Here is a 22,897-nt window from a genome sequence, read left to right as displayed (position 1 = left end):
TACTCTTAGAATCGCATGCTGTAGAAATGCTCTAAAGTGCATATAGGACTCAGTCCTTAGATGTTCTTTTTCTTTTAAGAAATAACCTCTTCAAGTTGTACAAGTGGCGGCTTTGTCCATTACTGTTGCTATTCTGCACACATATTGGAAGCAGCAAGCGCTTTACACGCTTGAGTAGTGGGATAAGTCACTGTTTTCTTTACTTTAAAAAACAAAACAAGCAGTCCTGTTGGGAATGATTGCTGTTGGATTCAGGAGGGGAGAGGGAAAGCCGCTCTGCTGCCTCTTTGCCGCTTCCTGGAAGCCTGCCTCCATGGAACAGCACTTTTCCATCTGAGGCGACAATTTTCCACCATGCAGATCCTCGTGGTTATCATCTCAAGCCATGTTCAGCAGCAGCGTTTGGACAGCAGTGTTCTGTGGGCCTCCTCTCCCCTGTACCCTGCACCCTCATAGCAGTAGTGGCTTCGCCATCCTGTTTTCTGCAGCGTCCTGTACAAAACTGTGCTGTGACTGTGCGGTAGGCCTGGACCTGGCAAAGAGAACACAGCGAAGCCCCTTCTCTTCCTACCAAACAACTCTGTAGAGCTCTCTGCACCCTGTACCCTTTTCACCTTTTGTATTTAATTTTAAAGTCAGTGTACTGCAAGGAGGCTGGATGCAAGATAGATACTATATTAAACTGTACTGTTATTTAAGATGTAATAAAGCAGTTTGACATGAGGGACTCTGGCGTGATGGTTATTTGAGGGTCAGTTTCAGTGTATGGAGGTAGCCACATGCCCCAATTGCTTACTCAACAATGACATAACATCATGGCTGAGGATGGTGGTACCACATACCTGTAATCAACGCTCAGGAGACAGAGGCAGGTGGCTCTTTGAGTTCGGAACCAATCTGGTCTACTTAGTAAGTTTCAGAATAGCCAAAGGAATATAATAAGAGGAAGTCTGTCTCAAAAAAAAAGAAAAAAAGAGGGCCAGTGGTGGGGGCCAGCTTTGAGACGTTCCCAAGATGCTGTACATCTCAGGCCTGCAGAACCATTTGTTTTCTAGGACCCCTCAGTATCTGGGTTCTGTCTTGCATCTTCTCCTCTGGCCTCTCTACCAACAAGCTGCTTTGGCTTGTTCTTCCTGTTTTCCCACTAAAATACTGAGGATCTTCCCCTCCGAATATACTCTTTCCTTCTAACTAAGCAGCGTTTCCTTCTTAATCAATAAAGGCCGCTACATCTTGAAGGAGTGAGCATCAACCTCAGAAGTATTAAAATAAAGCTCAACTGCCATTCCTCCAGCATCCAGTCCACTGCAGTGCCTAGTTCTAGACTGAACGTGAGTTTTAAGATTATAAGAGATAGGCTGGGCATTGGTGGCACACACCTTTAAGCCCGGGAGGCAGAGGCAGGTGGATCTCTGTGAGTTTGAGGCCAGCCTGGTCTACAACAGCTAGTTCTAGGAGAGGCTCTGAAGCTACAGAGAAACCCTTTCTCGGAAAACAAAATTATAAGAGACAGGCTGAAGAGGTGGTTATTCTTCCAGAGGACCCGGGTTCAATTTCTAGCACCCACATGGCAACTCATAGCTGTAACTTTAGTTCAGTGGATCTAACACCTCACACAGAATGCAGTAAAATAAAAAATTTTAAACGAAAGGAATGATTATAAAAGACGACTTTGATCCTCAGATGCCCTATATACTAACTGGGCCAAGCTCCCTTTCATTGGGGGTGGTAAGTAAATCAGTCCACTCGGTCGGTGGTTCTCCCTTCAGAAGAGACTACCCTGATGTTGCAAGCTGTGTGGTGTGGTGATTGGCGGGCTGAGCAGATGGGTTTGCTTAGCGTAATACTCCCCCAATCTCCCTGAAGTAAATCTGTTTTTCATAGACAAATCTTTTGCAGGCTGTTACCTACCCCAATCCCCACTGAGTACAGAACACTTGAAAGTTCTTTCTGAGCTAGAGGGAAATACTGGTGAGGTTGACCATACTCCTAACACTGCCTTCTTTCTGTCTTTGAGAATCCGTATCTTAACCTATTTCTACCCTGATCTCTAGCAGGCCCAGTGGAACCAGGGCACTTCTGTCTCCACCTCAGAGGACTGGAGGTTGGTTCCTTCTCAGTCAGCTTCAAGGCTACTGCCCTCTTTAAACATGTGGACAGCAGTAGTGGCTAAATAGCAGTCAACGAAAGACCTTGAGGCACAGGCCTTTTCAGATCAGGCAGAATGCTCAGGTTTTCACAGCTTGCATTCACCACTAGATACTACTCATGCCTTCAAGTGTGCCTGAGCCAAATGACCAGCCTGCTCATACCACTGTCACTTTGCCCCTTCATGCTCAGTGCAACCCACCACCACGAGTGCTCTGTAGACTGCTCCCTACCGCTTGAGATCCCAGCAGCCAGTCACCTCTGCCTCTCGTCACAGGATGATTTTGGCCAAGTTATTTGTCCCCAGATCCCCCATGTGAGAACGAGTGAGTAGCCTGGCAGGGATTATATGAGAACAAAGTTTTTGGTGTGTGATTTCAGCTGGTGACTGTGCAGCCCAGGCTCCTGAAGTCACTGTTCCTGAGTACGCCAGGCACTAGGTCCTCAGCCTCTACATGCCATACCAAAAAGAAAGTGCCTGCTGCTGCCCCTTTCTTAATCACTGATCAGGCTGGAGAAGGGGTAGTGCCCACTCAATAAGGAAACTGTCAAGTGGGCTATTGTGGACACTAGCCCCTGATGATGGTCTTTGCCTATGCCAGGTGTTCACTAGTGGATGGTGGACAAAATAACTTTGTGGCATCCCATGACACTAAACTCTCCTCCACAATAGACTCTTTTCTGGCTACCTGTCACCTGCCTTTTGGATAGTGGATAGCTGTCATTAAACTATCACACCCTGATCAGACGAAACTAACTTCCCACTTAGTACAAGTCCCCCTTTAAACCTGTGCCTGAGAGCTTACCTGACAAACACCCCATCACCCTTGTGACAACCCAGCCCTCCCCATTCTTTCCCTAAGAAGACTAAAATCCTGGTGTTGGAGACCTGAAGCAAAAATGTGTGTAATTGCCCTGATTTCTTCCTGGTACCACACCCCGTGTGACCTTTGATCTACTTTGGAGTCTTGCCTCTGGCTATTCCCAGACTGACTCAGTGTCAGCCCTGTGGTGGGTTTGAGCAGGAGGTTCCTGAGATCTCAGTTTGGTGGGGCCCACTAAGAAATGACACAATGTCAGCTTTGTTCCTTCCTCTGAAACGGGGAAGCTGCCTACACAATCCAGGCCCTTAACCCCATTGTAAACAAAGGGTTTCCCCAGCAACCACTAGACACCTGATATTTTTATTTAAGTGTACACAGATGGCTTCTTGCTGTGTGACCTTGGACTGCAGACTACGTGCTGGACACGTTGGTGACTTCTGCTCTGGAAGTCTCTCCAAGGCTAGCCTTGTACCTGGAATGTACCGCTAGATACCAATCAAGTATTATAGTACAATGCAGTAACCTCCAAAAACACAGTTCAAGCCTTCTTTGGGTGTGGCTGGTGTTCACTATGGGGAAGGAGTTAGGCTTACAAAACACATGAGGAAGTTACAAAACTTAAGAAAACCCCTGTCATCTTCCTACCCCTATTTTTCATCTCCACTGTGCATGGATCTGTTGTTTTTGGAAGAAGAGGAGGTGAACCTCAGGAGTCCCCATCAGAGAACATCCTAACTTCAGCAGGTATGGGGGCTGTGGGGAAGCCTGGACATTGGGCTGTACAGGAAGGGCAAAGCCAAGGGTGTCAAGTCCTGCCAAATGGAGTAGTCACACCGCTGATGTGTGAACTGGGTGTCTGCCAACTTAGCATACCTCTGGATCAGTTACAAAGTCAGCACTAGTGGCCTTCTGGGCCTCCCTTCTTCCCTCATGAAACTGTGGATGAGGCACACTGTTTACAGTCACCTCTCAACTGTCAGAATTTTTTTTTTCCCCAAGACAGGGTCTCACTATGGTACCCTGGCTGGCCTAATTCCTAGAGACGCTGGTATTAAAGTAGTGAACCACCACACCCAGTCAGCTGTCAGGTTCTTAAAACTACAGGCCCAAATCCTGGACACTCTACTAAGTGTGAAAGGCCACGTGAAGTGCCTCAGGCCCACGTGAGCGCAGGTGCCCCTGAGTTGAGTTCTGATTCTGAATACTTTCAGGTCCATGCCCTGGTCATTCAGAACAACGGGGGGAGGGGAGGCAGGAAGCTGTTGGACAGTCCATGTGTTGACCCACAAGGTCCTGGAACCTCGCCTGCAGAAATCAGAGCGGGCCATAGGTCAGGGATAAAGATCAGACCACAAGGCGGAGGCAAAAAGCAGGCAAACAGCGGAAAGGAATCTGGTGTTTCTGTGTGGATGCTGAGACGGCCTAAAGGCCCAAGCAGCTTCTTTCGGCCTTGGGCCTCTGTTCCGCTTCTCTATTTTACTTCCTCTCTCTGCCCCACCTTCCCCTTCTGCTCCGCCTTCGCCACTCAGTCCCCGCCCACTCTGCCGCTCTGCCTCCGCTCTCCACCCTTTTCCGACCTTCCTTCCCCCCCCCCCCCCGTCTGCCCCGCCTCCTGTCCGACCACAACGAGCCCCAATTCCTCCCTTCGGCCCCTACCCCGGTACTGTCCCGCTTCCGCCCCTCGTGCCGTTATGCCCTGCCTCGGCTTCTTCGCCCCACCCCTTCTCTGCCTTTGCCCCGTCTCCCCCCCCGGTCCTGCCCACATTCCCTCGGCTCCGCCCCCTCTGTTGACCCCGCCTCCTCCCCGGTCCTGACCCTTCCCCTAGGCCCCGCCTCTACCCTGGTCCTGCCCCCTCCCTCGGCCCCGCCTCCACCCCGTCCCGCCCCCTTGCCTCGATCCCACCCCCTTCCCATTGGCCCCGCCTCCGCTTGGCCTCGCCCCTCCCTTTGCAGGTCGCTCTCCAGCAGCCCTGGTCCCGGGCCTACCAGGGGCGTGTGCGGTTTGGCTGCCCGTCTCTCTAGTTGCGGCTGCGCGGACCTCCCCACGTGCTCTGCAGCGCATGCGTGTGGCTCGCGCTTGCGCACTGCCTGCCGCGGCGCAGTGCTGCTTGGTGGTGCCGGACTCCGGACCGAGCGGCCATGGGTTGGCGGGCGGCTGGGTCACTGAGGGCCAGGTAGCAGTAGGGCGGCAGGGACCGCTGGCTCGCCCCAGCATGTAGACGTCCACGCGGGTGCGCGGCAGCCGACGGTGAGTGCGGGACCTTGGGTCACCCTCTGCCCGGCGTCACTCGTTGCTGGAGGCCCGTGGAGGCCGGGTCACAGCGCCGGCCCTGCCCACCTGCCAGAGGCCGGACGCTGGTGGCACTGACGCGCCTCCCTGTGTCCGAATGTGGGCTGCGGCCAGGATGACGCATGGTCTTGGGGACGAGCCTGTGGGGCAGATCTGAGGATCCGGCCGGGGGATGGATCCGTGGGACGTGTCAGAGGTTCGGGTCCCGGTAGCAGCTAGGGAGGCCTCCGTTCTGTTCCTGGCCCTGGCTACTTGAGCGCGCTGTACCGCGGTCCACTCAGCTCCCCTGGTCTTTCTGGGACCTTAGCGAGCAGGAGAGGGCTTGGCATACAAAACTTCAGAAGCCAAAACTAGTGCAAAGTAGGAAGTTAGGCGTTTCGTAACAACAATCGGGGTGTGGAATTCTCCAGAAACACATTTTAAACTTGCTGTCCAGTACTTGCCAGAAAATTCCAAAGTCCTGAATTCCTAGAGGCGAGTGCTTCTCATGACTCAGATGTCACGTTCACAGGCTTGTGCTCTGGCCGCTTTCTTAATTGTGAGACTAGGGCGTGCCCATCGCAGTCCCAGGGTCTGTTTTTCCTTGGTCAAAAACCAGCCTCTTATCAGCTCTCCTCCCAAGCAAAGAGCTTTCTCCTCGCATTGATTTTGAATAGCAAATTATTTTTCTTTTCTTGTTTGCTAACAATCTCTATTTCAGTTCAAAACTTAGGCATTTAGCTTGACTCTTGAAACGAATGTTTTTCTAAACTGTGTTCATTTACTTCATGTATCACAGTTGGGTTTTGCAGGCCTGATGGTGGCATCCTTGCCTTAGTAATTTAAGCATCTTGCTGAATGACACACTTCAAGAACCTCAGTTTCCCTCCCAACATTGCCCTCCTCAGCCTTTAGTGACCTCCTGTCCCTTGGAATTCCTTGTAGCATGCTTTTCCTCAGCCATCACTTCACTGCCACTTACGCAACCCCTTCTTGTGTTCTGGACAGCCATCGGTGACAATATACTGCCCGACCAGGTAGCATCATTTGGAGGTGGCATCTCAAATTGTTTCTGCTTTTTCTCCTTTGTGGATTTATGTATTAAAACAATTGGCAGGGGTGCTGTTTGTTCATTTTGTCTTGTTTGAGATGCCACACAGATCCAGTCCAGATCCTTACACATAATAGATGCTGTTCCACGTACCCCTCCTTTTGGGTAGAAGTGACTAACAGATAACAGCAGTGTTTAGATTAAGTTAATAGTTCAGTACTCTACGCTTCACTTGGAGGATGGAGAGACACAAGTGGCTTTCCTTTACTTTTTTAAAAAATTTATATGGACGTGAACATGCTACTGCTCATGTGTGAAGCAACTTTGAAGAGTTGGTTTTCTCCTTCCACCTGTGGGTTCCATGATCAAACTCAAGACATCGGTCTTGGCAGTATGTGCCTTTGCCTGCTGAGCTGTCTCTGATCCTTAATTTGTTTTTAGACATAATGTCATGTATTCCAAGCTGGGTTCTAACTCCCTGTGTAGCCAAGGATGACTGGACTTCTTGTCCTTCTATGTGTACCTCTGCATGCTGGCACTGTAGGCATATGCCAACTGTATCCAGTTGGGTTTTTTCTTGTTTTAATGTAATGTTGGGATCAATCCCAGGGCTTGTGTGTGTGAGGCAAGCACTCTTCCAACTGAGCTACATTTCCAGGCCTCAGGTGGTCTTACTGTTTGAAGTTTTCTTCTCTTTTCATGTGTATGCATGTATGTGGTTATGTGCACTTGAGTGCAGGTGCCTGGGAGGCAGGAGCAGGGGTCAGATCCCTGGGAGCTGCTCTAGGTGGGTTCTGGGAAGGGAATTCAAGTTCTCTGGAAGAGCAGCAAGTGCCTTAACTGCTAAGGCATCTCTCCAGCCCTGCAAGTGACTTATTATAAGGGAGTGGATTCATCTGCATCTTTATTACCTCAGATCTGCTTATTTCCTGGTACAGCAGCAAGAGAAAGTCTGTGCAGAAAGCTCAACACTGCCAGAAGGAGCCTTGGGAGGACAAGAGGACAGGCTGTGGCCTCAGGCTCCTCTTTCTTAGCTCTGTTAGCACTTAGCACATGGCTCCAGCCCTCCTGAAGATTTCACTTTTCAGCCCTGGAAACGTGTTCCTTGTTTGTGTTGTTTGCTTATCATTTTGTGTATGTCCTGACCCATGGTTGCCATGTTCCTGGGACTACCGCATGAGAACTAGTAAATTCATAAAAACGATGTTTGGGTTAAGACAGAGGTGGTACCAACATATGCCAGTGCCATCCACTCTGCAGTAGAGAGGGGTGGTACCACCTGACCACTCAGCCTCCTAGACCCATCTTCCTGTCTACCCTTTGTTGGTGGAGCCTCACCGTTCCACCACCAGATGGGGTCTCTGATCCCATTTTTCAGAACTTTCCAGAAACAGCATACTTCTCCCACCTCTCTGCTAACCTGGCTATCGTTTATTTGTAGAAATGAGGTAGATATTAGATAAATACTAAGACCTGGACAATGTGACTCACAGAAGTGATGTCAACCTGGTTGATATACCAACACCTTGTCTCAAAAACAAGTGAACAGGGGGCTGGAGAGATGGCTCAGCAGTTAAGAGCATTGCCTGCTCTTCCAAAGGTCCTGAGTTCAATTCCCGGCAACCGCATGGTGGCTCACAACCATCTGTAATGAGGTCTGGTGCCCTCTTCTGGCCTGCAGACATATACACAGACAGACTATTATATACATAATAAATGAATAAACATTAAAAAAAAAGTGAACAATAAGCATGAAACTTGGGAGGGTTTGGAGGGGGGGTGCTGCATGCCTTTAATTCTAGCACTCTGGAGGCAGAGGCAAGCGGATCTCTGTGAGTTCAAGGCCAACCTGGTCTACAGAGCTAGTTCCAGGACAGCTAGGGCTGTTACATAGAGAAAGCTTGTCCCGGAAAAAAAAAAAAAAAAAAAAGCATGGAACTTGATATTAATGAAGAAGTTAAACATTTCCTTATTACTCTCACTAATTTTCCTTTTCTTTCCTTTTGCGTCTGACTCTTGTGGCCTAGCTTGCAGTTTCCCTACCTGTGTGCCGAGGCCTGGGTGGGTAACAGGTGTGCTCTGTGCCGAGGCCTGGGTGGGTAACAGGTGTGCACCAGCAGATCTGGCTTTACTTTTTATTTACTGCTTCAAACTTGGAAGTTTGCAACTTAAATGTCTTATGTTCTCCTGCTGACTCGCGTGTGTATTCCTGACTGTTGTACGTGTATTTATTGACATCTTGATGTCTTCTTGCTACTTTCTTAGGTTCTTTAGGAATACTCCATTGTGGTGATCCAGTGCTTTTCCTAGGCCTGTTAGAGCTACATAATGAGACAAAACAATTCCAGTAGGTTTAACCTAACCCTGACCCAGCTGCCTCAGCATCTGCTGGCCTTGCCTAGAAGTAGCTATCACTTCACTTTCTAGACCTTGCTTGGAAGAGAGTCGCCTAGAGAAAAGTTGAGGACCAAAGGGTGCAACAGAAAAGGAGTGATGGTTCAATCCGGACAGCCTGAATTCAATCCCAGGGACCTCAATATAAATGGAGAAAACAGACTTACAAGAGACCACAGCGTGTGAGCTTTCTCTTTCTTTTTAAAATTATTTATTTTGTATTTTGAGACAAGTTCTCTCTATCGCTGTGACTGTCGTGGAACTCACTGTGTACACTTGTACACTGGGCCTGGCTTGCTTGCTTGCTTGATTTGTTTGGTTAAGTTTTTTGAGGTACAGTTTCTATGTGTAGCCCTGACTGTACTGGGATTAAAAGTGTGGCCACCATTGCCTGGCTCTTTACTTGCTTACTTTGTTTTTTCAAGACAGGGTTTCTTTGTGTAACTGCTCTGGCTGTTCTGGAATTTACTTTGTAGACCAGGTTGTCCATGAACTCACAGAGAGCCACCTGCCTCTTCCTCCCAGTGCTGGGATTAAAGACATTCCACCACACCTTACAAGTGCAGTTTTTAAAAAAACACAGGACAAATGACTAATGGTTACTAGCACTTGTTGCTCTTGGAGAGGAAATGGGTTTGTTTCCCTTGGCTTCTGTTAACATGGTGGCTAACACCTGTAAGCTGCAGTTCCACAGAATCCAATACTCTTCTGGTCTCTATGGGAATTGCACACACATGGTACATACATACAAGCAGGCAAAATACCCATATACCATATACATAAAAATTAATAATTTTTTTAAAGGCTCCAACAGGGGACAGGAACCTAAGAGCCCAGGCAGTGGTCACTTTCTCTTTGCCTTGAGAAACTAGCAGTCCAACTCCAGTGGACACAAAGTAGGGTGTTACAATGTTCTCTTGATAATGCTTCCTCTGCACGTTCCTTAGTCTCCTCCCCATGAAATGGCACCGCAGTCCAGCCACTGAAAGTGTTTGCATGACAGAATGGTCTTGTCTCCTGTGTTCTGCATGTTCTGTCTAGCTCTGTCTCCAGAAAACTCAAAGCTAGGGCCTGGAAGACCCAACAGTCCATATTGTCCAGCTGCTTGGACAAAGGCCAGGTGCAAAATGTACCAGAATCTGTCTACGCTCATGACCAGGAAAAGGCTGTGCCTTAGCCTAGCCATATTCTGTTAGTGATGTGCTCAGAATCACTGTTGGGTCTTTGCATCCCTAACGTCAGAGATGCCTGTGGCACCTGTTATGATGCTGTCTTCCCCCACCTGGTCTTCAGCTCCGTGCTGATGGGGTGAATTTGGGCTTTAACACTAGAGCAGAGCAGGCAGGGGGACCCAGGCTCCATCAGAGGATCTGTGCCACTGCCCAGCGCATCCCGTGTAGACACTTGCCCCAGCACAGTCTTTTGTGACAAACCGCCCACTCTGCCCAGTAGTGACCTGATAGGGCACTGCGAAGAAGGCCAGCACAGGGCACAGAACCCCCACAGGCCTTGGCCAACATAAACCCGTGGTCTCCACCAGGGAGCAGCTTTTCTAATTTTTAAAATTATGTTTGTTTACATGGTTTTTGTGAGTAGGGGTGGGTTCAGGTGTGCACAGCCTGTCTGTGGAGGTCGAAGGAGTTGCTTTTCTCCTTTCATAGTGTGGGTCAAAGGGATTGAATGTGGGAGTCCAGGAGTGGACTGAACCCAAGGAGAGAGGATAAACTATATAGTGAGGCTGTGTCTGTTAGTATATACACACATTTTCATTTCTTTAACCCTACCTTAGAAAAAGTAAAATGGGTGTGGCAACATAGTCCCGTAATCCTAGTTACTGGGGAGATGGGCAAGAGGACCAGAGGATTACACAGTCAAAGACGCCTGGATCACAGGTTGAGACCCAGTTGTGTTTTATTCTGGTTTGTTATAAAAAGGCCAGTCTGGTGGTGCACACCTTTAATCCCAGCATTTGAAAGCCAGATGCAGGCCAGGTGATCTCAGAGTTCAGAAACAGCCTGGACTACAAGAGTGAGTTCCAGGACAGCCAGGGCTACAAAGAGAGACCCTGTCTCAAAATAAAATAAGATAAGATAAAATAAAATAAAAATCATACATTCGTGTGTGTGTGTCTGTGTGTATGTATGTGTGTGTATACTTATGTGTGTATGTATACACATGCACAAGTTGGGAGAGCAGCTCAGTGACAGAGTACTCCATAGCAAATGTAAGGCCCTAGGTTTAATTCTTAACAACAGTAAAAGATTTTAAAGGCCGTAATGATTTTTTCTCTAGCATTTCTAATGGTTTGATTGTACACATCTGTCCTCTCTTTTGAGTTCATGTTTGTATGTGATAAGAGCAGATAGGTCAGGGGCTGGAGAGATGGCTGAGGTTAAGAGCATTGGCTGCTTTTCCAAGGTCCTGAGTTCAGTTTCCAGAAACCACATGGTGGTGCACAGCCATCTGTAATAAGATCTGGTGCCCTCTTCTGGCCTGCAGGCATACATGCAGCAGAATACGATATACATAATAAATATATATATAAACACATACATAGTAAATATATATTTAATAAATATATACAAGATAAATCTTTTAAAAAGGATGTTTTCAGTTTTTGGTCTTTTTGATTGGCTATCCACCTGTTTAACACTACTTGAAGGATCTTATGTGATATTTTGATTGTATTCTGACAAATAAAGCTTGTTTGGAGTCAGGGTGGGGCCAGCCACTAGTTGACCATAGAGGTTTTGAGGTTCCCCAACGTAACACATACGAGAAGGAGATTAGATGCAGGGACTTTTTTTGAAAACAGGGATATAGGATAAAAGGGTAGATTTTTGAATCTACTTTTTTTGTTTGTTTTGTTTTGTTTTTTGAGACAGGGTTTTGCTGTAGTTTTAGAGCCCGTCCTGGAACTCGCTCTTGTAGACCAGGCTGGCCTCGAACTCACAGATCTGCCTCCCTCTGCCCCCGAGTGCTGGGATTAAAGGCCTTGCGCCACTGTCATAGGTTTCTCTTTTGTTTTGTTTTATGACCATGTTTTTCTGTGTAGTCTTTGCTGTCCAGCAACTCTCTCTGTAGAACAGTCTGGGCTCAAACTCAAAGTGAGAACTGTACAGAGAGAAACCCTGTGGTGGTGGGGGAGGCACTGATGGACTTTAGGGCCCCACCCTATGACTCACTTCTTCAGAGGCCCTTGTCAAGCTACAGTCACAGTGGTATTTAAGGCTTCAAGATGACTTCAAGCAAGGTGCTGGGCCTGGTGGTGCAGCTGTTATATTGTTGTGGGAGGTCCTTCTGCCCCTCCAACCAATAGCTGCTGAGATACCAGCCCATTGGGGTGTGGTTTCTCTCCCTTTACAAAAGCGGCTACTTCCTCTGCTCTCTCTCTTCACTTCCTGCTCCGCCGGAGACTAGACTCCCTTCCTGGTTGTGCAGATGGCTGTTGTCTGGGATTGTGATCTGTAAGTTTTTTCCCCTTTAAATAAATAACACCCTATTAATCATAACTCCAAACTGGTGTGGCATTGTTTGTGACTTACGCCTTCATCTGGCGCCCAACGTGGGGATTTTAGGACCTCTCCTTCCTGTTGGCCTCGAGTTCGGCTTGGCACGAGCCCTCCCTTCCTCAGCCCCGGCCTGTGTCTTGTGGCGGCCATGTGGCCTGTGCCTTGCGGCAGCTTGTAGCCTGTGCCTTGTGCTTGGAGCCAGCAGTTTAATATAAATTATCATACACTAGCTTTTCTTGCTGCAGTTCTTTATATTTTTTTAGACACCTCAGATTGACTTCAAGTCCCCACGCACCCTATCGTCTGCCTCCCCACCTGGATTTAAACTCCACAGGCCCGCATAGTCTCTGCCTGCGTGGTTTACTCTTTTCTGAGTCGTTTTTAAATCTCCCTTGCAAGTACAACTCTTAAGTGGTGCGAACCAGAGCACGCTGTTGCGTTGCCGGTTGTGGAAGCTGCAACCCCTCAGGGTGACTCTGTCACGTGGAGGAATACACGGCTTCCGGGTTACTCTTCTCTACCCCTGGATTCTGGGTTTACTTAGGCCCCGGTGCCGAGTCCGAGATACACTCGGCCTCTATCCAGAGAGGCCGGCCGGTGTTGGTGGTACACACCTTTAATCCCAGCACTCGGGAGGCAGAGGCAGGCGGATCTCTGTGAGGAGGCCGGCCAGGCGGTGCCAGCACTCGGGAAGCAGAGACAGGCGGATTTCGGTGAGTTCGAGGCCAGCCAGTTCTAAAAGAGCTAATTCCAGAACAGGCTCCAAAACCAGAGGTCACCACTGGCAGGAACCATTCGTTGCAGGCAGACCCTCAAACAGGAACCCATTTTCGTCGCAACTTGGCAACACCGCTCTATTCCCGAGAGAATGTTGAGCACCAAAGACACTCCACCTGGAGCCTTTCTTTTTGGCAGAACTGGCCTTGGGGCAAAGAAATGCCCATACCTCAACAACTGACAGAGATACAGAGCGTGCATCAATAAATAAAACAGGACTGTCATATCCTGCCAAGACAGGGTAAGATAGTTTTGAAAAGTTGCTTGCCTTTGAAAATGGTATGTCAGTTATGTTAGGCCTTAGCCAAAGTTGGTTGCTTCAACGCTGCAAACATGACTTTGGGTGATTGCCCAGGTAGCTAGTTGTCTCTGTGATTTGTTGCATGTTTTGGAAGTTGTTTTACTGAACTTCCTAATTACCCAGGTAACATTATTTCCCTTCTCAGATCTTTGATGGGGTTGAAGACTATATAAATGTAGTTACTTTTCTCTCACGACTTGGCCAAGTTATTTATTATACAAGACCTAAGCTAGTTAGAATAGGATATTTGTACTTATTGTATATAATTTCGTAGTAGGTTTAGAACTCTCTTACTTAAACACAAGGGGGAGGTGTTGCGGGAGGTCCTTCCGCCCCTCCAACCAATAGCTGCTGAGATACCAGCCCATTGGGGCGTGGTTTCTCTCCCTTTAAAAAAGTGGCTACTTCCTCTGCTCTCTCTCTTCACTTCCTGCTCCGCCGGAGACTAGACTCCCTTCCTGGTTGTGCAGATGGCTGTTGTCTGGGATGGTGATCTGTAAGTTTTTTCCCCTTTAAATAAATAACACCCTATTAATCATAACTCCAAACTGGTGTGGCATTGTTCATGACTTATGCCTTCATTATCCCAGCTACTTTGGAGGCTGAGGAAGGAGGATCACAAGTTCAAGGCCTGTGTGAGTAACAGAGAGACTGTGTCTTAAAGTAAAACAACTTGGGGTACCAGCTCAGTGGTAGAGCATTTGCCTAGCATGAGTGAGGTCCTGGGTTCAGTCTCCAGTACTGCTAGTGCAAAAGAGAAGCATTTAGATCACACACTACTTCATCTGTGGTCTACACTGTCTTCCTTTCTCCTTCCTTCCCTTCCTTTTCTTTTTTTTTCTTTTTCTTTTTTTGTTGTTGTTTTGTTTTTGTTTTTGAGACAGGGTTTCTCTGTGGCTTTGGAGCCTGTCCTGGAACTAGCTCTGTAGACCAGGCTGGTCTCGAACTCACAGAGATCCGCCTGCCTCTGCCTCCCGAGTGCTGGGATTAAAGGCGTGCGCCACCACCGCCCGGCTATTCCTTCTTTTCTTTTGACAGGGTTTTTCTATGTAGACCAAACTGGCCTTAAACTCAGAGGTCCTTCTACCTCTGCCTCCTGAGAGCTCTATTAAAGGTGTTTGTCACCAGGCCTGATACTTCTCTTTTTTGATGGCAATATTTGGTTTTTGACACCAAATATTCTGTTCTCTATTTGCTGTACAGGGGTTCACTTTTTAGGGATGGATTGTTTTGAGTGCGTGCTTGTAGCACATGTTATCCATGACATTTTTTTAAAATATTTATTTATTATGTATATAATATTCTGTCTGTGTGTATGCCTGCAGGCCAGAAGAGGGCACCAGACCTCATTACAGATGGTTGTGAGCCACCATGTGGTTGCTGGGAATTGAACTCAGGACCTCTGGAAGAGCAGACAATGCTCTTAACAGCTGAGCCATCTCTCCAGCCCTATCCATGACATTGTTATATCAGTGTTCTAAGCATGAAGCTGTGATGTTTACGTTGTTGTTTTGTGTTTTGCCCCATTGCAGGCTTCCTGAGGCAGGGCAGTAGGTATGGCTTGTCATTGACCACAGTGTCTAAAATCATGGCACTGTGGCTACTGTCCTCTTCTTCACAGTCCTTTCTGGAGGTTGAGGGTTTTTTGTTTTGTTTTTATAGTCTCCTATGTAAAGCAGGCTGATCTTGAACTCATGGTTCTCCTATTCTGCCTTAGTTCCTTAGTGCTGGGATTTCTGCCATGTAACACTATGCCAGGCTCTCTGAAGGTTCTTTATAATCTCCTATATCAAGAAATGCCTCAGCAGTTAAGAGCAAATACTGCTCTTGTAGAGGACCAGAATTTGGTTCCCAGCATCCATATCAGGCAGCTTATAATCACCTGTAACTACAGCTCTAGGGAATCCAACTCCTGGCTTCTCTAGGCACCTGCACATGTACCACATGGACGTGCATTTACCACGCAGACATGCAGCATATTCACCTAATTAAAAAAAAATTAAAGGGGCTGGAGAGATGGCTCAGTCGTCAAGAACATTGCCTGCTCTTCTGAAGGTCCTGAGTTCAATTCCCAGCAACCACATGGTGGCTCACATTTATACCCACATGCCAGAGGAGGGCGCCAGATCTCTTTACAGATGGTTTGGAGCCACCATGTGGTTGCTGGGAATTGAACTCAGGACCTCTGGAAGAGCAGACAGTGCTCTTAACCACTGAGCCATCTCTCCAGCCCATAAATAAATATTTTTAAAAAAATAAAAAAAAATAAAAAATCTGAGCCTGGCCTTGGTGGCTCACGCTTGTAATCCTACCACTGCAGAGGTGGTTGGCAGAGTTTTGGGACAGCCAGAGCTACACAGAGAAACTTGAAAAACCCATTTACGTACATAAAAAGTAAATAAATTTGCCAGGTGGTGGTGGTGCACACATTTAATCCCAGCACTCTGGAGGCAGAGGCAGGCGGGTCTCTGTGAGTTCAAGGCCAGCCTGGTCCACAAAGCTAGTTCCAGGACAGGCTCCAAAGCTACAGAGGAACCCTGTCTCGGGTTGGGGGGGACCATAGTGATGTATGAGGTCAGCCTACATGAGGCCTATCTCAAAAGTGTAGGGATAAGTCCCGCCCCTTAGGAGGCGTGTTCGCCTTGGGCTAATGTTTGCATATAAATTTGGCGAGCGTGCTCCCAGACACTGCTTCTGCTTTCCTGGTCTCTGCAGAAGGTGGTTCTGTAAGTCTATTTCCCCATTAAAGCTGTCTGCATTCGTTTACACCCTTACATTAAAGTGGGGCTCGAACCCACGACCCTGAGATTAAGAGTCTCATGCTCTACCGACTGAGTTAGCTGGGCAGACGCGATAGCTCTGCTCTGAGGCAGACACTATTGAACTCCGACCCAGGATGGATGTAGGCTAGAATCTTCCTGGTAAGCGCACCTCGTGGTGTTACATAGATTATTAGAAATGGGTTAAGAGGTTGAAACTAATGGGCCAAGCAGTGCATAAAAGAATACAGTTTGTGTGTTATTTCGGGGCATAAGCTAGCCAGGCAGCCGGGGTGCTGGGGACGCAGCCCCACCGCTCTTATTACAACACAAAAGTACTCCCCCCCAAATGTTATCGGTGTATCCTAGTTAATATCAACCTGACACAGCCTTGTCTCAAATGACTCATCAGCCATTGTGGGTGGGACTATGCCCTGGGTGCTCCTAGGTGGTTACATAAGGAAGCTGCTGAGCACAGGAGCAAGTCAATGAGCAGATTTTCTTCATGGTTTCTACAGGCTTTTACCATGACCTCCCTCGGCGATGGCCTGGGAACTGGGTATGGATATGCAAGCCCAATAAATCCACCCCAGAAAAGAAACAAGGCCCAGTTTTTTCAGTCACTTACCAAAACTAGTTTGTTATGCTTTCTCGCCAGACTCAGTTCCGCTCTTCTTTGTGTTTAGTTTGTGTCTGAGGCAGATAAAATGTAGCCCTGTCTGCACTGGGATCTTCACAAAGCTCCGCTTTGTCTCTGCTCGTTTTCTTTGTTGTCTTTGTTTTGCAACTCTTGGCTGGCCTAGAAGTCTCTCTGTAGATCAGGCTGACCTCAGACATCCTCCTGCCTCCGCCTCCTGGCTTCATGGGCTCTTGTTCCCATGCCTAGCCTTCCCTGTTGCATTGTTTTAGACACAGGAGTCTAACTGTAGCCCAGGCTGGCCTGGACTCACCAGCAGCAGGCTAGCTGCTTTGATTCTGTTTCCACTTCTATTAGTTCACCACCACTCAGCCTCAGAAAATCCAGTTTGGTTCTAGGGGGGAGTAAATAAACTTCGTGTTTGCCCAGTTTCACCATCTGGATGTTGCCTGCCCATGTGGCATCCCATGCTGGCTTTGACCCCAAGCAGGCTGGGAAAATGTGTCAAAACTCCAGGAGGAGAGGGACCTTTTTGCTTCCTCCGTCTTCTTGATTTTCCTGAGCCATGGCATCAGAACTGTGTACTTTCATGACATTTGGGATATGAAGCTTCCTTTGAGGATTGTCACAGTTGAGTTCTGATGACTTTGATTGTTACTGGACTGACCCTAGACTTTTTAGGGGTGCAGCCCAGTGCATTCCTGCTTTTCTTCAGCTGTTAGGGACTGAAACATCCTCTATGCTGCTACCCACACCACAGGGCTGCTATGTGGTGCTGTGTCCACCCTTCCAGCTTGTGATGGAAACCCTACAACTGTCTTGGTTATTTTGTCCTCACTCTCCGCTATCTTCAGGTGGATTCAGAAACACCAGTGAGGGTTGAAGACACGTGGTAGTCACAGAGCACTTAGCTGGAGTGTGCGGCCCTGGATGCAGTCTCTCGCACTGAGGATAAATGCCAAGGATTGAGTTCTTAACTCTAGGGCAAAGGTAGCATATTTTGAAGAACTTTGGAAAATGGAAACCTGGCAGTTTCTGTGCTGTTGCATGTGACTTTCCTTAGGGAGTCTGTTATCTGTTCATCCAGATAGAAAAGTGGTCCCAAGTCCAGCAGTGAATTTACTGAGGTTACTTACAGGAGCCTGGGTGACTCAGCTGTATCAGTAGAGTCTTTTCCCAGCAGTGTTTGCTGCTTATACCTTCAGGGAAGGGAGGGGCTTCAAGCCCCCTCCGCCCCTCACTCCTCCACAAGGAATGTCCTGAGGGTCCCTGGGAGCCTTGGCAGGTAACCACAGTGGTTCAGATAACCACATCCTACCTTTTCTGGATGCTGCTCGCGTGCATTGACTTTCTTTATTTTATCAATTAAGGCGTCAGTGTTTTCTCCATCGACTGTGAAAATGGAACAAGAGAAGATGAGTGTGAGTAAGGAGTTGAGCCCTGACTCAGCCTCCTACCACTGCTCAGCTTGTCATGGGGATGAGACTTGGAGCTACAACCATCCTATCAGGGGACGGGCCAAGTCTCGAAGCCTATCAGCCTCGCCTGCCCTGGGCAGCACCAAGGAGTTCAGGTAGGACCAGGAGTCCCCTCTCCTCTCGTGCTATGATGGGACATGTTAGATCCTGACAGGACACGGCCTGTGTCAGTGTGAATCAGCATTGCTTAATGTGAGTTTTGTCCATAGGGTGGGGCTGGGCACTGCCCAAGCAATGTTGACCTTAGAGGGAGACTTATGCTGGGCACTTGTTAGCAACTAATATGTGCCAAGTATAGGCTGCACTGTGTTTTCTTTTCTGCCTCAGCACAGAACCACCCATCCAGAGTCATGCTGACTTGAGGGTGAGCTGAGAAAAGTCCTGGTTGTGCTCAGTAAAAGACTTAGGTGCTGCTGGAGCAGGGGCGCCGCTGCAACCAGGGCCCTCGGGTCTCATGGGCGGGTCGTGGGGCGCTGCCTTCCTCTGCTGTGGCATAAAGCCTCAAGGAAAGGAAGATCACCTGACAAACATGGGGTTCCACTGACATCAGGAGGTGTTCTCACTCATGGTGACAATAACTGTGTTATGGAGCTTGCCAGAGACCTGTGAGCTGTGCAGGCAGGCTTTCTAGTGAGGAGCCACTTTAACGTCATGGCGTCTTTTCTGTGAGAAAGATGATCTCTCAGAGCTCCTGCTCGGTAGCAGTGGAGGGACAAGGAGCTGCTTCAGCTTCTGTATAGAAAGTTCTTTCTGTGAGCGGTGGCTCCAGCAGAGGCCAGGTGGCCAGCACCTCTGCTCTGGGTGCGCAGATGATCGTGGTGCCCTGTGCTGCCTGTTCCTTCTCCACTGTCTGTGCCCAGCCAGGTTTGGGCAGAATTGCCTTAGTTTCTGGTTTGTGTGGGTTTTTTTGGTGTGTGTGTAGCATTTTTTTATTCCAGAAATGTTGAGCCTGTGAAAGTGACCATAGGTCAGGGCAGCTTCTGTCGTTGGTGGCTGATGCCCTCGGGCAGTATGGGGACAAACAACTTTTCCCATGCAATCTGTCCTTCAAGGAGGATAGATGAACTGCTAGTGCTGACTCCTACCAGCCCTCAATTTCCTGCCTGGTAGCCTTTAAGTTCCTATAAAAGTTGATATTTGTGATATTCTGCATAACTTTCTAAAGGCTTATATAAATAACCCAGGCTTGGGGATCCACACTTGCAGTCTTAGCACTTAAAAGGCCGAGGCAGGAAGATCATGAGTTTAAGGCCAGCCTGGGCTATAGAGGGAGGCCGTACTTGAAAAAAGGAGGATAACAGGGGAAAGGCTTTATGTAAAACCCTAGCTCCTGTTTAGTCCAGAAAGGTCTTCAGCAACCAATCGACTCCTCTCCAGTTGTCAGCTGTCTAGTCTGGCCAGGCTCCATGACCCTGGACGTGGCCCATCCCCCAGAAACAGAGCAATCTTTTATCTGCGTCATCAGGACTGGAAGGTTTTGTGGATTTGGAGGCAGCTGAAGGGGAAAGCAAGTTTGGAGACTGCTCTTGTTACTCAGTGTTGTTCTCTTTGGGCTGTGAAGGGTTGGTGAGACCCCAAGACCTGAGTGCAGTGTCCCAAGAAGAGAAATCTCCATACTGTTTCGGTCTTTGTGCTGATCCCCCAGAAGCATAGGGAGCCCTGACTGCTGCTGTCCTTGGCTGTGGCAGGCACAGTGAACCCATGTTTGCGTGCTTAACTGGCTGGGCCACTTTTCAGGAGGGAAGGCTGGTTGCTCAATTAGTATCTGTGTTGTAGACACATGTGCTCTAGAGCAAATACTTCTGCTAGAATGTTCATCTAGATTATTGAGGGTGGCGCCTGGTTTTGACTCCCGATTATAGCCCACAGACCTGCTGAGAGGCTCATGCCAGTCCCTTATTGGACTTGTGCCTTCTTTGATTTGGGATCAGTGTCCACAGGAGCTTGTCCAGGTCAGCTTCCATGTCTCGTTACTGCCATGGAAACCTGAGCAGCAGCGAGCTCTGACATAGCATCCTGGACCAGGGCAGGATCTTCTGGGCCTGCCATGTGAATGCTGTGGCTGATGGAGCTAATGTCATTTGGGTTTCTTGGACTTTGACAGGGCCTGACACAGCCCGTGTCTGTCTTGCTGCCTGTCCCCTCCTACTTTGACATTAACCCCCACTGTGCTCCACAGGAGGACCCGCTCTCTCCATGGGCCATGCCCAGTGACCACGTTTGGACCAAAGGCCTGCGTGCTACAGAACCCCCAGACCATCATGTAAGTTAACCAGACTTGACGGGGGGGGGGGGGTCCTATTGATTATCATGGGATTGCCCTGTGTGGGGTTCTGAGTTGTTTAAAACAAAAGTCAAGCAGGTGTCTTTCAGAAACTTTCTGTATTCAGAGATTCCTAAGTGGAGAAGCTCAGCTGGTGATTTCTCTCCCATGGCTTCCAGAGGCAGAGGGCAACACACCTGTAACCTGGCACTCAGTTTGAGACAGAAGGATCTCCAGTTCCAAGCCAGCCTGAGCTGTTAGTAAGATGCCAGCCTGGATCAGAGTCAGACCCCATCTGAAAAACAAGAACAAATAAACAAACCAGGGAGAAAGAGAAAAGTGTTGGGGAACTGAGGACTATAACCATGGATGCCAGGTTCCTTCCTGTGCCTGTCCTGCACAGGTTGCATGGGCTTAGTGTGAGATAGTTGTGAGAACCCGTTCTAACACAGGGGTTTCTCCTTTCATTGTTCCACAACTAGAAATGTAAATTTTCTTTCTTTTTCGACCTGATTTTAGTTGCTGGAAAGTTGTCTCTCCTTGTTGGTGCATGTGTGTGAAGGGTGGGTTTGCCATGCTCCAGGTGGAACACAGGCCTTACCTGTGCCAGGCATGCACTCTGCCACTGAGCTACGTCTCATCCAGTGCCCTTCACAGCTCTCACTGGTCTGACCTCAGCAGTTATGTACCTGAGAGCGAGTGTGTTGTCACTGTATTCTGCACAGTGTCTAGTTGTGTTTTGTCACAAGGCACAAAAAAGAAAAATCCCTGAAATGGGTTGATACTACTGCTTTGTATTTTAAAAATTTAGAACGTTAGCCAGGTAGTGGTAGTGCATGCCTTTAATCCTAGCAGAGGCAGGCGAATCTCGAGTTTGACATCAGCCTGGTCTACCGAGCAAATTTCAGGACAGCCAGGGCTACCCAGAGAAACCTGTCTCAAAAAAAATACACAAGCTCCGGGCAGCAGTTGCTCACACCTTTAATCCCAGCACTTGGAGGCAGAGGCAGGCAGATCTCTGTGAGTTGAAGGCCAACCTGGTCTACAGAGTGAGTTCCAGGACAGCTAGCAACCAGGACTGTCCCACAGAGAAACCTTGTCTCAAAAAAACAAAAACAAACAAAAAGCAAGCAACAACAAATGATTAGAATGTCTGGGCCAGTGGTAGCTCCGTGAGTAAAGGTACCTGTTGTCAAGCCCGACAACGTGAGTTCAAGCTCCAAAATTCACATGGTGGAAAGAAAAAAGATTGCCTTCCTACTTCTGTACTCTTTGTGACACACACACACAATCAATCAATCAATCAGTAATCCCAGCACTCTGGAGACAGGTGCAGGCAGATCTCTGTGAGTTCAGGCCCAGCCTGATCTAGTGAGTGAGTTCCAGGACTATACAGAGAAACCCTGTCTCAAATAATAATAATAATAATAATAATAATAATAATAATAATAATAAGAAGAAGAAGAAGAAGAAGAAGAAGAAGAAGAATTAGAATTTTATTTCATGACTTTTGTTTTTGTTTGGCCCTCACTGCTCCCCATTCAGAGACCTTTGTGATTTGTACATCCGGAATCTGTTCCTTCAAAGGATTGTGTGAAAGGGCCACATGTCTGGGTAGTGTGCTGGGTAAACATTAGCCTGAGTGTGTGAAATGGAGACGCTGCACGTTTGTTCTTGTTCCATAGGCAGGTGTTGTAGATGGGGCTAGCGATGTACAGTGGGGCTGGTTTCCCCTCAGAACACACATGCCTGTGCTGTGTTCTCAACCTTCCTCATGTCATAAAATAATTTCATTGCTACTTCATAACTGTATTTTTGCTACTGTTATGAATCGTAATGTAAATAACTGATATGCAGAATATGTGACCCCCAAAGAGGTTCAGATCTTCAGGCTGAGAACCTCTGGTCTAAGCTTCCTTTCAGAGATAACAGCGCTGTTGCCTGTTCTGCCACCTCCAGGCCGTCCAAGGAACTGCAGGGTTAGTGTAACAGTACTGATGCTGTTCTGGAGGGATTCTAGTATTAGTGCTTTTGAGACAAAAATTTCCAGTGCCCGTGTGTTCACAGAGGAGAATTACGAGTTATTGCTACTGCTAAATATATGTCACGAGAAGGAAGGGATGCTGACATGTTGTATACTCCCTATCCGTACATCCAGCAATTATAATCACACCAACACCACAGTCTCCTAACGTCCACTGTGACCTCACTGTCTATCCCACATGTGGCCACCCAAGCTTCCTACCACCTAGAGCTCTGGGCACACTCCCTGCCCTCTGCCCCCTTGCTCCTGGCCCCTCGTGCCTGCCCACCACCTCCCAGTGTCCTCCTGGTCTCTTATGTTTGCCCAGTACCAGCTGCTTTCAGCCACTTCCTGCACAGCCTGACACTCACCCCTTACTTAAGTCTTTCCAACAGCCAGTTTTTCGTATAATTTATATATATGCGCCTGAGTGTGTCTGCTTCACCTTATGTATAATATAT

The 22,897-nt window shown here is 48.1% G+C and overlaps 1 protein-coding gene and 1 long non-coding RNA gene across 5 annotated transcripts in view; one reads left to right on the top strand and one right to left on the bottom strand.

The window, feature by feature from the left end:
- Positions 1–555: 555 nt before the first annotated feature.
- Positions 556–5,096, bottom strand: LOC126493217 (uncharacterized). Its single transcript, XR_007589779.1, has 2 exons — positions 4,959–5,096; positions 556–4,277 (listed from the first exon to the last, which is right to left on the bottom strand). It is a non-coding gene; the product is annotated as an uncharacterized lncRNA (long non-coding RNA).
- The window catches only part of Nadk (NAD kinase), a 28,926-nt gene continuing 9,596 nt past the window's right edge, over positions 3,568–22,897 (top strand). For 2 of the 4 annotated variants that reach the window (XM_050130140.1, XM_050130137.1), the window contains exons 1-3: positions 5,058–5,220; positions 18,043–18,245; positions 20,330–20,413. In XM_050130140.1, the coding sequence (XP_049986097.1) occupies positions 18,073–18,245; positions 20,330–20,413 (257 nt within the window). In that variant the 5' untranslated portion in view covers positions 5,058–5,220; positions 18,043–18,072. Of the gene's footprint in view, positions 3,717–5,057; positions 5,221–18,042; positions 18,246–19,567; positions 19,713–20,329; positions 20,414–22,897 lie in introns of those variants that run through there. The other 2 variants (XM_050130138.1, XM_050130141.1) reach the window with 2 other exon arrangements.

The sequence above is a fragment of the Alexandromys fortis genome, unplaced genomic scaffold, assembly GCF_014885135.2.
Source record: "Alexandromys fortis isolate MF-2015 unplaced genomic scaffold, M_Fortis_MF-2015_v1.1 scaffold_330, whole genome shotgun sequence".
Classification (NCBI taxonomy): Eukaryota; Metazoa; Chordata; class Mammalia; order Rodentia; family Cricetidae; genus Alexandromys; species Alexandromys fortis.
The sequence above is the reverse complement of the archived record's forward strand: the minus strand, read 5'-3'. Positions and strand labels throughout refer to the sequence as shown.